This window comes from Uloborus diversus, chromosome 4 (assembly GCF_026930045.1).
Source record: "Uloborus diversus isolate 005 chromosome 4, Udiv.v.3.1, whole genome shotgun sequence".
Classification (NCBI taxonomy): Eukaryota; Metazoa; Arthropoda; class Arachnida; order Araneae; family Uloboridae; genus Uloborus; species Uloborus diversus.
In genome coordinates this window covers 127,467,764-127,482,386 of record NC_072734.1, presented here as the reverse complement: position 1 = coordinate 127,482,386, position 14,623 = coordinate 127,467,764, and the positions used below count along the sequence as shown (strand labels likewise).

Here is a 14,623-nt window from a genome sequence, read left to right as displayed (position 1 = left end):
ATCACATCGAATGTGTATTAACATAACCTCGCCCTCATGTTAATCTGCAAATGTCTCAACTGCTGTGATTTCAAATCATCCTTAATCAAATCCTTATTCAAACAATTCTTCAGTGAAACATCAAATAAGACACGTCAAAAGAATTCTAAAATTTCAAACTATTTAAAATTTTGCGTTGATAAATTCCATTTATTCTTTTTTTTTTTTTTTGAAATACTAGGGGGCTCTGCACCCTGCTCGCTAACGCTCACCAACCCCCGAAGATTGCTTCGCAATCTTATTTGATTCGCAAAGATTTAAATCGTCACTTAAAAAGAAACTGATTGAAAACGTATTATGAGCTCCCTTTGGAAAAAAGAGCACCCCTTCCCCAGGTTTCAAAATAACTTTTACTAACTTACAGAGCTTAAGAGTGAAAGGGCCCCTGAGCATTGCAAAATTGCAGTTTTGTGCGTTTGAAAAGTTGCTTTCATATTCGTGGGCTCTAGTAATATATTTTGCTCTTTAGTTCAGGGCTTGAATTGAGTTGAACCTAAGATTTTCCGTTAAAATCGAAACTCTTAAAGTTGGTGAATAAGAAAGAAGAAAAAAGCGAATCGAAAAGACGTAACTATATGGCAACGCCAAATAAAACATCAATATTTTTAATGGAGATGACATTTTTCAAATTTTATTTTCAAAGGCTTGTAACTTTTTTTCCTTTGGAGATAGAAGCCTGGCTTTTTGACCATAGGTGGAGTTAGATCAGGAGTAAAAAAAGCCGCTCCTTTCAGTGGTGTCAAAAAGAAAACTGTGGGACAATTCTTTCGCTTTTTGTTGATAGATTTAATGAAGAAAGTAGTGCAAAAATTTTAGTTAAACCTAAAAAAGTTCCTGCTAAAAACGCGAAACACTCCCATCGTATTTAAGTTAGAGCATTGAAACAAATTGCGTAGAACGCGGAAAATTCTACCTTTTCCAACGACATGTAATATTAATATATGCAAGTAATTTTTCTCCCCTTTAATAGGCAATAATGAGCAATTTACGCGGTTTTTGAGCTTAAAAAATTAATTACAAAAAAACTGATTCGAATTTAGAGAAATAAAACTCCAGGTATACACCCCCTGGGTTCGAAGGAATTTTGTACCAAATTTCAAGGCTGTAGGTGCACGTCCGCCACAGACTTCCTTCCAGAATTTCATTGAAAATTTACTTTTATTTACTATAAAGAGATTAATAGACAATATTTTTAGCAAAAACGACGGGAATTTCTCATTGAACATTGTCGCATTCGTTCTCACTCTCCCTCCTTAAGTAGGGAAGTCATTTAACGCCTTTTAAAAAAGCTGCACAGTAGCGACTTTTTGTTCACTTACCCATCTACCAAGTCAAAAGGTATCGGACTTTTAAAGTGAAGTAGGGGAATTTGGGGCAAAGTGAATAGCGGGGCTCTGCGTTTAACGCCACCTATCTGGTAATATTTTAACAATGTAGTTGCACATGTAGTCTATTCCAGTCAGGAAAAAAATACCGCTGAATATTAATATATATGATAATACAAGCAATTTTCAAAAATTGATAATCTTATTGTAATAAGTGTTGGAAGTAAAAAACAAATTTTGTATTATAAATTGATTACAGTTCTTGTTACTAACATGTTTAGTATTAATTGAAACCTTCTAATATGTAATGCAATGTTTACTTAGTTAATATTAAGCTCATTTGTGCTTTAAATATTTTGCTCAAGTAGTCGAGTACAGGCGGTGCAAAGTGAAATAGCTTATTTCGTTTACTCACTCAGTCATTTACACTTACGTATTCATGTATTAATTAATCTACACTCCGTCCTTTAGTAATTCACTTATTCACTGATTCATTATCTTCTTTTTTTATTTATTCACTATTTTACTCACTCATTTGTTTTAATTCATACATTAATTAGTTAATTAATTTAGTTATTCATTTATTATTCCATTTTCTTTTAATTTATTCATTAAAAATTTTATTAGCTGATTCATTTGATCAAAAATATTTTTTACAATCAAATAGTAAATATTTCATTTGAAAAATATTTCATTTTTCACTTTGTCCCATTAAAAATGTGAAAAATTTCCACTATTTTTTGAAGGCTCAAAATTGCTACCAAAAATAAAAAATAATGTTTCAACGAAAATTTTGTTATAAAATATAATGTTCTTCCTTTTTGTACTGTAATTTTCGAAACAAATTTCTAATTTGTTCATTTTCAAAAAGCTCAGTCATCTTAGCCATTTCACTTTGCCCCACATTCCCCTACTATGAAAGAAAGTCTCAGTATTCGTGACAAAGTTTTGTAAACATTTTTAAATCAAGTTTCTAACGTAATAATAAATATAATAACAGAAAAATAATAACAGTAATAATAATTTTAATAACAATAATAGTAACAAATAATAGGGCAAAAATAATAATGATCACAATAATGGTAATTATAATAGAAAAAAAATTACAGTAGTAATAATAATAACAAAGATATTTATAACAATATAATGATAATAATAACAATATAATAAAAATTATATTCTTCCGATTAATTATTAAATTTGTAAACGAAACTTTTTTAGACTAAATTTTCTGCAAAGAAAATCTTTTGTAAGTGAAATGCTTAGTAGCAACTTTTCACTAGATGGAATAAGTGAAAATCTTTGTATCAACAACTTTAAAAAAAATACAGCAAAATTATTTTGAGAAAGCTTTAAATGAATGAAGACATATGCAACACAGTATCTTGACCATTTTCAAAAATGCAGAAAAATCATTTCGATCAAGATTAAAACATTTGTGTTTACGTGTGCCGCCCCCCCCCATACATTTTCATAAAATCCTCCAACCTATATCAAGAGTGAAAAATATGAAATACATATTAGTAAAACCCCATCTATAGAATTTAGGTGAAGTTCAATAGACACTGCAAGTTCGAAGACACATCCTCAGCCCAAATTTCAACAGAACTTATAAAACTTTAAGACGAATCTCTTAAAAGTAATTCATTGATTTTGGCAACTTTCAAATATTGCAAGAATGCTAATTATAAATAAACAAACTCTGAGTAGAATTCAGACTTCGTGTAAGCAGAATCCTGTTCCGAGCTTGATTAGCAAGTTTTCGTAATTAAACTCATGCAAGCGTGAACATAATGAGCAATGGTTACAAGTTTTGTTGGGTTGAAGAGTGGAATATTAGAATTACAAGAGTTTTGAAACTATTCCAGTGAAAATTACAAAGATTTAAAAGTTTATATTCGGAGCTACGGAATAAGTACCATGGAAGGGGGAAATATATGGTTAAACAACAGCGTCTGTAGATATTTTTAGCTACTTTATGAAGTAACTGGAATGTAAAATGTTTTGTTCGTCCTACCAACTGAAAATTCTCTTAAAGACTGAATTTGCTGCTTACCTTATGGTTTAGAACAAGAATAAAGAATATATGTTTATGCATGGAGCGTTACTTCAATGATTACACGAGTTTTCATAACCATCATCATTTATGTTTGCTTTATATTTTTGAAATTTTCTAAGTGCGTGTTATCCATGCAAATGTTTTGGTGGAAGTAAATGTTACGTTACATTAATATAAAAGACGGTAAGAGATTGATCGCACAGGGACAGAGGCATGCATAGAAATTTTGAGGCCCGTCGCTCATTTATGAATCAATTGACTCCGATTTTTGTACATTCATCAAATGGCTCATAAAAATCAGAAAAAAAAATCATTTCATGTAAAAAATAAATTATGTTTGGAAGTAATTTAGTGAAAAATAGCCTCATTAGGAACAGGGGTTCCTAATAACTTTTCCAACTCTAAAAAACGCTAAAAAGAACTAGCAAACTAAAAAAAATTATTTTTTTATTGTCAACACAAAAACATATTAAAACACTTTTAATAAACTCAAAATTTCCCTATTTACTTCAATTGAAAAAGAAAATTCAATCGTCCTGTTCGAAGTACTAATGCGGCGTTTTTCTTTTTTTTTTTTCGGTGTTTTGACTACTTTTGCGCACACATGTGCAGCATAAACAACACTGGAAAATGGATCTATTCAAAATGAGTGACTGCAGTTATTTGAATATTTACACTATATGACCAAAAGTATTGGGACACTTTCAAAAATTCACATTTTTAAGGCGTTTATACCAAATGCTTTTAAACTTTTGTCACATAAAAAATATGCTCCAGCTGTCATTTTGCAATAACAATTATATCACCCTTGCGTTTCGGGGGTCAGTAAAAAGTTGAAGAAAGCAAAAAAAAAATTTTAGCCATCATTCATCGTTAATAGCTCAGAATAAGATTTAACTTTCAGAAATTAGTTAGCTTACTACGTGAAATCATTTTTCATACTTCTGAGAAGGTATCACTGATATTCACGAAAATATAACCATTTCTTTCAAAACTACAAATTTTCTTTGAAGGTTTTTGGCTCATATAACACGCAAAGTTTTTCATCAAAGTTTACGAAACTTTTTGAAAACTTGACAGCATACAAGAGAAGCACAATACTAAAATTTGAAATTAAAATGTTTAAAATTTGATAAAAAAATTTCACTGCGCATGCGCGAAAGTAAGCAATTTAAAACTTTCATAATCTAAAACCCAAATAACTTCTTCAACACATAACAAAATTCCAGTTCAATATCTTAAAAATTCAGAAAGTTCATCAGCGATCTAATGAGCCGAATCTGAATGACTCTTGGATAGGCTACGAATCGAAAGGGATCGTTCGCAAATAAGCTGTTTTTATCATGAATTACACTGAACGACTGCAAACAAATGTTACAAACTTGCGAACGACCCCTCACGGTTCGACGCCTACCCGAGAATTATTGTAATTTAGCTCATTAGATCGCTGATAACTTTCTAATTTTTTACGATATTGAACTGGAATTTTTTTATGAGTTGAAGAAGTTAGTTGAGTTTTAGATAATGAAAGTTTTAAATTGCTATCTTTCGCGCATGTGCAGTGAAAAGTTAATTGCTTTAAATGTCCATATTTTATCAAATTTTAAACATTTTAATTTCAAATTTTAGTATTATGCTTCTCTTGTATGCTGTCAAATTTTCGGAAAGTTTCGTAAGCTTTGATAAAAACTTCATATGAGGTGCGACCTTTGGGAAAAGATGATTAGGCGTCACTAGCTTAACACATTATGCAGGCCCGTAACTTCTAAACCTTAAATGTGGAGGGAGGGGGGGCCAAGGGTGCACACTCAATGCAAATTTTATCGGAAAACAACGCCCACTTATATGGAAGAACATTTTTTTTACCAAGCCTAGAGATTCCCCCCCCCCTAAATAAAGGGTCTGACATTGTGGTGCAGCTAACTCATTCAATGAATAAACCATGCGATGAAAATTTTTGTTCATGATATCTGAATATGGATTTCGAATAAATATTTCATAACCCAGTAGTTGGAAGTTAATTAATGTGGGCGAAATACATATGCTTAAGAGATTAATGCATTTTGCAAATAAGCTTTAAATAACTATAAGAAATGCTTAAAAAATATATACGTAAGCTGTTCAATAAGTAATAAGACTAATTTTACTGCCACGAAACCACTAATCGGAAAGTTAATTTCTGTGGCATGAAAAATGTCTGTTGTCTGCATTAACAAAAGGTACCTACCGATAGTTGGCGTGTACAGACTCATATTCCTGAGTATCACGTTGAACTGAAGCCTGTTGGCGAGCACCTGCAAGACGCAGCCAGTTGTCAAAAATGGAAGCGTAGTTGGAACAAAATTAAGCGATTTAAGTTTGCTTTCGTTAGCAAAAATCAGCTTTGGAGATCTTTGTATAATACAGGAAGTTTTCAACGATGAAGCAATTTTTAGTGATTTTTGTCTGTTTCCTCAACTTAAGAAACCATTACGAGGCAAACATTTTGAAAGCAACAAAGCATGTCCAAATTCTGTGGAAGCAGTTTTGAAAAAGCTCTTACAAAAAACTTCACGTTCACGAGTTTTTAAGAAGTGGAGAGAACGTTGGAATAAATGCATTTTGTCCGGCAGAAGTTATTTTAAAAAAATCATGTAAAATATGTCGATTAAAGTTGCTCTAGATTTTTTAAAATTAATTTAGTCTTATTACTTATTAAACAGCCCTCGTACAATTCGTTTCTTACATAAGAAGACTTAAGCCTCTTACCCATAGAGATCTAACATAACAGTACTAAAGGTAAGAATAATTTAAAACAGCTCAAAAATGTCCCACTCAATTGCAAAACAAATTCCACAACAATGCCCTAGTGCTTAACGCACATTACAGCGAATGTAGAAAGGGTCAAATCCCTTCGGACCCTTTCTAACAGCTTGGATAACTTTAACAATCTCGGTACATAGTAAGTTTAATTTTGGAATGTTACAACAAGACTACACGGGAGCAAGATTTATCGGTGGGGAGCACACACTCATATTTAAATGACCTTGGGGGAAATCATAATGAGGAATCATTAGCTTTTCTAAAGAGAAGGTATTGCTGGAGTGCTCTGGGATTATGATTAGAGGAATGTTCGAATAATTCTGGCCTTAAACAGAATAAGCGATGAACCTCTGCACTGGCGTTCTGTTGTGTTCGATTCGAAACAGAAAGGCGATTGCGGTTAAGAATTTAATGTAGAATTTGGTATTAACTGCCTCGTCGAATGGAAACGTTTATTCTAGATTATTCAAATTGTAACAGCAATGCAACTACGGACGGGTTATTTAAATAACTAATTTTAAAGATGCATCGATTCTATTAGTTATTTACATATTTAATTCAATATTAAGTCTGCTTTTGAGACAGTTTACAAGATTTTACAGGTACTATCTGTTTCATGCACGAAGCTAACCTCCATCTTTTATGAACTTCTAAATGTCACGCGTCATTAAAAATCCAAAACTAAATTGCGGCTTTATGGATGGCACAATTGTATAATAATAACATAACAACATTTTTAAAAAAAGGCCTGAGGCGTGCTATGCATTTGATTGCTAGAAATATAAATTTTTGTTCTGAAAGTAAGCAGATATAAACCACATAAACGAAACACAAAGCTGCACATATATTATTTTTGGTTTTCAATGCACTTGAAAAAGAGGGTTTGAAACACTCTGAACCACGTTTATGCAATAATTTACAATTTATGTACTTTGTTAAAAACTGTTCCCGCCGATTAATTGGGTTATTTGTTTGTCCTCTATTTTATGACTCAAGAGCTTCAACGGACTTGGAAGGCACCTAAAGTTGTCTAATCTAAATTTGCATAACAAATGAGAGAAACCCAGAAAAACGTTGACCACGCCATAAGATGATTCTCGATGACATCATGTCCAAACTTAAATTGGGGTTTCTAGGGTCTGTTGTCATTTCTCTGACGGGAAATTTCACTTTTTTTCCCTTTTATTTAAGTCGGATAATTGAACATGCGTCACATGGCATAACTTCGCATAACTTCAAATTTTCGAGAAAGACTGTGCAAGACCAGGCGACGCAGCTAATATTAAACCGAGTTTTAGACCCTTTTGTAGAGTATTCTATAAAAAAAGAATGCAACATGGTATGAGTTTGACCAAAAAGACTTCCCCCACCCCCCACCTCCTATACAATACAACAGGAATCATAGATGCGAGCATAAAATGTCCTCGCACACTTTCCCTACTTACTAGTTAAATAAAAGATTTTATGAATGTAAAATGGCATGTAAAAGAAGCAGATGGACAATGATGTGATCTTCATTGCGATAATTTCAATGTAGAGCTGGCCAGTTTTACTTTATGTTTCCCAGTCATATACTTTCTGTTGAAAATAAAGTAAGTAATGGATATAATTAAGAAAGATGCTTACTTGTATACCATGTAGATGATGAACAAAGATATGAACAAAAGGGAGGCAAGGGTAGCCGATGCAAATTCTTTGGCTCTGTCTGGAAGAGGAAAAAATATGATGCTGTGTCGTAACATATCATTAAATTTTTCAATATTATTCATTAACTATGCTTAAACACATTATTATTACAGAACATTGACGTTCTTCAGACAACATCACAGAAAGTAAAATGTTCTTAAATGATAAGATCAGATCAGTACATGATTTTTTTTTCATAGGAAACAGAAAACTATTGGTCAGTATTTAATGGTAGTACAGTCGAACCTGCTTTTTGGAATATCGGATAAAATATCCCGCCTAATATAATAAAAATTAAGAGTACAACACCGTTGATGCATTTTAATTTTATCCCGGATAATGGAATATCCCGATTATTAGACTAACTTTTCGTGACAAATTGCCTACTCCATTAAGCGGGTTCGACTGCAGATTGTTTATTAAAACATCTTTAGAATTATTTTCTGGGGTTGATTTAATACCATTCAAAACACATCATAAAAAAAAAATACATTTTAATCAGCGGCGGATTTACAGGTTTAGAGGTTCGTCGCAATGCAATTTTGCGGACTCCTTAGAGACAGACATAAATATGTAAAATGTTTTTCATGTGCCTTATTAAATCCCATTTGGGACCCCATTGACACAGGGGCCTCTCACAATTGTGACCTTTGCGGCAAGGTAAATCCGCCACTGATTTTTTTTTTTTATTTTTGATTTCTCAGTTTATATAACTTGCTGATCGGTGCAGTTCACAGATGTATGTACTATAACTAGTTGCACACCTATTTAGCGGAAAGCCATTGAACTTGCGAATCTTGAATTAAACGGACAGAAGCGTAATCTACGAGAAAGCAACACCGTTTGCATCCTGTAGGCCTAGGCATATAAGCTAACGGCAAACGTTGTTTGCACGCATAAGCTTTTCTGTTTCGATCGTCTAATAGTTAAGTCTCGGTTGCCCATAGAACCGGTTTCTACTTCTGTATAGTTTTATCTGCGAAAACCAACCCAGAAGTTAGGTGACAAAGTAATTCAGTATTCAGTTCAAATGTAAGACGAAACTTTCGTCGCAATTAAAGTATAGCATCACCAATGTACTTTTATGTACGTTTTAATAATTAATCGTGCAACCTTTACAGATTTTCACGTACACCAAGAAGCATTTGTACCACCAGTTGGTAACTATTGCCCCCTGCAAAGTTTCAGATATTGCATGACTTACTACAATACCTGCCAAAACGGATGCATGAAGCCCTTAGAGCAAGAATTAATAACTGGAGGGAGAAAACCCAATCATTAGCTAAGGAAATGCTGAGGCAAAGATCTCAAGTCACATGGCTCAGCTCCGACGAATGGGAGACATTTTTTGCGTAAAACGAATGGACGAAACTTTATTTCTTTCATTTCTTTACTTTTAAATAAACTACGGGACTTACGATCCTTGCTTCAAGAATTAAAGGCTTCACTCTCTCCATCTTTTATTCCTTTACAATGGTGCAGCCATTTATTCTACACTTGTTGCTAAAATACTAGGGAATGCGACTACAGCTAAAAAATGTGCACAGGTAAATTTTGTTTACTTTTCTTGTAGTCCAAAAAAATCATAATAACCCTGCTGAATAATTTGAGCAAAAAACCTAACCGAACAAAATAATTTTGCAATAGCATTTTCTAATAAAATATACCTGGGGTTGCGCTACAGCCACTGCCATCAAAACCACAGGGAGGCTCATCAACAGGAGGTTTGTCAGTATTCACCCACAGAATTTCTTTGAAGAGCCTGAAACGCTTTTGTAAAAAATGCCAGCATTAGTTTTGAAAGACAACGAAGCACAAAAATTCTTAAGCGTATTAAAAAATACAACAACAAAAAAAATGCATACTATTTGATACTTCAAAATATATCTTAGCAATAGAAATATTAAAACCGCATCTTGCTAGCAAGGTAAGTGTTGGAGTTAACGTACTTCAAAATTTTGGAGAGAAAAGAAATCAAAGTAAACGTATCTTTTATCGAAGAAATATTGCAAATCTCATACTTTGGATTTATCTGAAACGCACAAATAACATCCCAGATTTATATTTCCAAAGATACTTGGGTTAAAGTCCTGTCCTTCCTTTAAATAGGTCAGAAGGGAGCAATTGTCCTCTTGCCCTTGCTTTAAGAAATATATGAATTTACATATAAGTATAGGAGTTTCTTTGGGGTTTTTTTCCCATTGAGTTCAATATAATTTTCCCCTCTCTCTTCCTAGGAAATTTCAAAATGACGAGCCAAGGAAAAATTTGAAATCGACTATGTTCAAATGCACAGACAATACTGAAATATGCAAGTTTGTAAAAGAACATGGAGGAACTTACCAATTGCGATGGACCTTCTGGCGAATCAAACGCATCAAATCGTCCAACGGGGAGCATACAATAAGGTGGAATAGGCTGATTAGAAGCCACTTTAAGATTCAGATGAGGTGGGGTGGGTTGCCAACCAAGAACTGTGTAATTACCCTCAGCGTCACCGTCAGCATCCAGACGCATGATGGCTCCTGTAACACCTGTAATCAGAGAACATCAGTAATCCAACTTAGGTGAAAAGCTTCACCTAAGTTTTTTTTCCCCCATAAACGATAAAGTAGGATTCATCAGAGTTTTGATGGGAAGAGTAAATCAATGTAATTTCTACAGTTTTTCTTCATGAGGAAATGAAGAAAAAGGTTCCGATTTCATGTATTTTACTTCTGCTTTGCAGAGACAGATTTTCATAAACATATTCATCTCAAAAATAAAACAACTTATTATTTTACTTATTTTACTTATGGTTTACTTATTTGTAGAATTATTTTTAAAAAAAATCGCTTAGTTTTGTTGCCAAGTTGGCGACAAAACTTGGCGACCAAAAGACTGGCGATATATCGCCAAGTGTCCGCCAAATTATAACACCACTTGAGTTTACATCGAAATTAACAATGATTTCCCCCAAAAAAGGGGCAAAAGACTCCTTTAGAAACATCCGAATAAAACCAAAAGGGGAGGTGCACAACTATACCCTACTAGGAGTCTACGTACCAAATTTCAACTTTCTAGGACTTACCGTTCTTGAGTTATGCGACATACATACGCACATTCGCACATACATACGTACATACATACAGACGTCACGAGAAAATTCGTTGTAATTAACTCGGGAATCGCCATTATGGATATTTCGCGTGTCTATACGTTCTTTCGTGTGGTCGAGTCGAAAAAAAACAACACGATATTCATTCAGGGGTGAGTAAAATGGAAGTTAAGGTCGATTTTTGAGTGAAAATTTTTTAGCGAAAACAATACTTCCATTTTTGTAAAAGGAAGTAAAAAAGAAAAAGTGGTCAACAATGAACGCTATCTACTGGAGTTTAGGGTTAATCCACTGGAGTTAGGGTTAAAATTTCATCAATCAAAATATCACCAAACAGGAAATTGCTTCGTTCAAATGTAGAAGCAATTTTCACCCGTCATACCTCGACGGGTGATTTTCTAGTTTCATAAAGAACCTTCAAAAACATATGACCTCAATTAGCGATTTAAAATTACTTTACTTAAAGTTTTGACGTATTTGACTGTTGATGTAAAAAATTTTGGACGGCATCATGTAATTAGCGGTCCACGTGAATGTAATATCGTTCCTCATTGATTAAATGCAAAAATCTTCATAATTATTTAGTGTACTTAACACTTTTAGGACCATAAGCTTTACGGGAGAAAATCGATGTTTGCGGTGTTTACAAAAAGAATATTTTCTTAAATGTAACACTTTTTTCAACATATTTGATCTTTGTCAGAAGGTGTAACCTTCCTCTTGTCACGCTATTTTCAGAAACACATGAAAAGTGATTATCATGTTTCTTGTTATCCTCTCCTTTCCTCACACTTTTATGAAAACTCTCTCCCTTGACATCCTTTTCGGACAACCCCAAAGAATAGATTATTTTTTATTGGCTAATATTAAGATTCTGATGCCCCAATCACACAACAAAAATTACAATTTAATAATTATTTGTATACAATAATTAGTTTGCGTTTAGAAAACACATATAGCCCAGCCAAGGAAAATGACACAACTCCAAAAAAAAAAAAAAAAAGCATTTAAAACAAAATCAAAGTTTTTGCAATAGAGGTTTTAACCAATTTCGTCTCAAATATTACAAAACACGCAAAAAAAAAAAAAAAAAAAAGCCATGTTTATTGGTTGTTTTTGCTGTCTAAATTGATAATGCTTACTTTAAGTTTTAAAATTCATCTTCTAAATTTTGAAATTTTAACGATGTGTCACTATTGATTATATCGTTTTATCGCCACCACGCACCAGTTATGTAAGCTAATTTTGTGCAAGTTGGACAAAAAAAGAGCATTAAATTTTGATTTTAAACCATTAGTTAGTACATTTTTCCCAAATTCTGAGTAGTGAGACTTTTCCTGACAGGGTGCAATATGCAGTAAAACAATCCTTAAAGGGTTAACAACAAACAGGCTTTATCACCTGTGCAATAAAAAAAATCTACTGGATGTGCAATGGGAATCAGTACGATTTCTACTCTCTTTACTTTTTCAAGTGACATCATGCTTTCTGTAAGGATAAAACTTCGGTATGTCTAATTAGAATAATTAAAGCAAAGTAATAGGAAGCTAAACTGTCTTAAAACAATGAAAGTTAATGTACTGTCATTATCGACAATTCTAAGCAGAAACATATCCTCACAATTTTGCTTTAAAACATAATCTATTCTATTTGCGTCTGACCAATAAAAAAATTCGTTACAGAACCCTAATTATCTGTATTAAACCTTTAACGAGTTTTCGCTATAATCTCAAGTTTCAAAATAGAACCTTTGAAAATACTTATTTTTTGCATATTTAATTTTTAAGAGGAGCGATAACAAAGTTCATATTTTTAGACATGATTATAGCTAAGTTCGAATTATTGCGTTAATTCAAAAATTCGTTTCATTTAAAGAAATGAAGATATTTTGTTCAAGTAAGATAATGAAGAAAATTTCTTAACATAGGACAGCGTTTTTCAAATTGTGTTTATCAGTTCCCCAAGTTTCTAAAGAGATTAATCAAAGATTCCGCGTTGCTTTTTTTAATTCGAAACAGTCACTTTAAAATTTCATCGAAAAAAGTACTGAGCGAAGCATTCATTCAGAATTTTCCAAATAAACAGAAAAAACATCAAAGTGAGTTGTGGATTGAAAGCTCAATTATTGTCAATATATGGCCTGACTGGAAACTGGAACTGTGTTAGTACAAGTACAAGAACACTACTTTTTTTTTTTTAAATAAAAATGACATAATTGATTTTTTTTTTTTTGATAAAAGTAATTTTTGATGACAATTTGGAATATTTCTTGTTTTTATTACAAGGAAGCCATTTTTAAATGTTGCATTCAAACAATACTGTTGACGATAAACCAGGGGTTCCATGGGAAAAGTTAATAATAAAAAGGGTTCCACGTATTATAGAATGGAAAACACGCTGATTTAGATGGTCATAAAAGTAGTCAAAGACACTGTTTTATTCATAGAATTAGTCAATAGGAAATTTGGCTGCTAAACAAAGGAGCAATTGTGTCGCATTTTATTTCTATTGGGTGATTCAAAACTTTTTGTACAAATAATAAATGCAGATAGAGGAAACCTAAATAAGCATATCTCATATTCTCAATTCAAATAAACTATAGGAAGCACTGCAGTCTCTGACTAACGGCGATTAACAGAGATTAAACAAAGACCAACCGACTTGAGTAGGATATGACCTGTTCAATGGGACATCTACCTTGTCTGCACAAAATTGAAATGTTTTACCTATTTGGCTAATTTCCTAATTCACCAAAAGGTGACGTACTCAAGTTCTAGAACTGCGAATACGCATACATGATCGCAAACACAATGTTGAGTTGACACAACGCTCACACAAAGCCAGAAACTGACCAGGGGCGGACTGGGTCCCGCAAGAGGGCGTCAACCTTGACCTCCAAAGGGCGCAAAAAAATTAAAATGCAAAAAGAGAGAAAAAAAAGTGCAATTAAAAAAAAAATTTAAAGGAAGGGAAAAAAACGATGGTGCAAAGCTTTACGAGTTTAAAGAAAAGAAAAAAAAGCAAAGGGAAGTCGCACAGATTTGTGAGTGAAAGAAATAGGAAACTGCAACAAAATATTTAAAAAATAAAAGTAAATTTCAAAAAAAAAACTTTTTTAAACAAAAAAAAGGTGTTCAGACTTGAGGGCGCATAGAAGGGCCAGTCCGCCCCTGAAACTGACAGATGAAAAACAGGTCACAAATTTACGACACAGACGATTTTACAGTGCAACCAGGCTTTGCTACACATATAATGTAGCCGCAGGACATTAATTTCAGCAACTGTTTTAAAAAATCATTAAACACTGAAATTCTTTGTAAAATCGTGTTTGTGTAACAATATATTCAGGACCTATTTCGCATCTGTCAGTTTCTGGCTTCGCATGTCATGTAGAGCATCAGCATTGCGTTCACGACCATATGAGGCAGTGAGAAGCAAAGGGAAATTTTCAAGTTTTGAGTAAAACGCATTTAAAGATAACGCCCTAGGTAGGCTTTCATGGAATTTTTTTTCTAAATCATGCTGTATAACAGGTCCTACCAGAGCTACTAGTACAATCTCCTGCCCCCAAGACAGAGGAGAAGTTCACCTCCCCTCTTTCCTTTTTATCTCCAA

The 14,623-nt window shown here is 33.1% G+C and overlaps 1 protein-coding gene across 1 annotated transcript in view; it reads right to left on the bottom strand.

Moving 5' to 3' along the window:
* The window catches only part of LOC129220206 (receptor-type guanylate cyclase Gyc76C-like), a 317,828-nt gene that overhangs the window by 92,313 nt on the left and 210,892 nt on the right, over positions 1–14,623 (bottom strand). The window contains exons 7-9 of the mRNA XM_054854570.1: positions 10,255–10,445; positions 9,579–9,681; positions 7,852–7,930 (exon numbers count right to left, since the gene is read on the bottom strand). Coding sequence (XP_054710545.1) covers positions 7,852–7,930; positions 9,579–9,681; positions 10,255–10,445 — 373 coding nt within the window. The remainder of the gene's footprint in view (positions 1–7,851; positions 7,931–9,578; positions 9,682–10,254; positions 10,446–14,623) is intronic.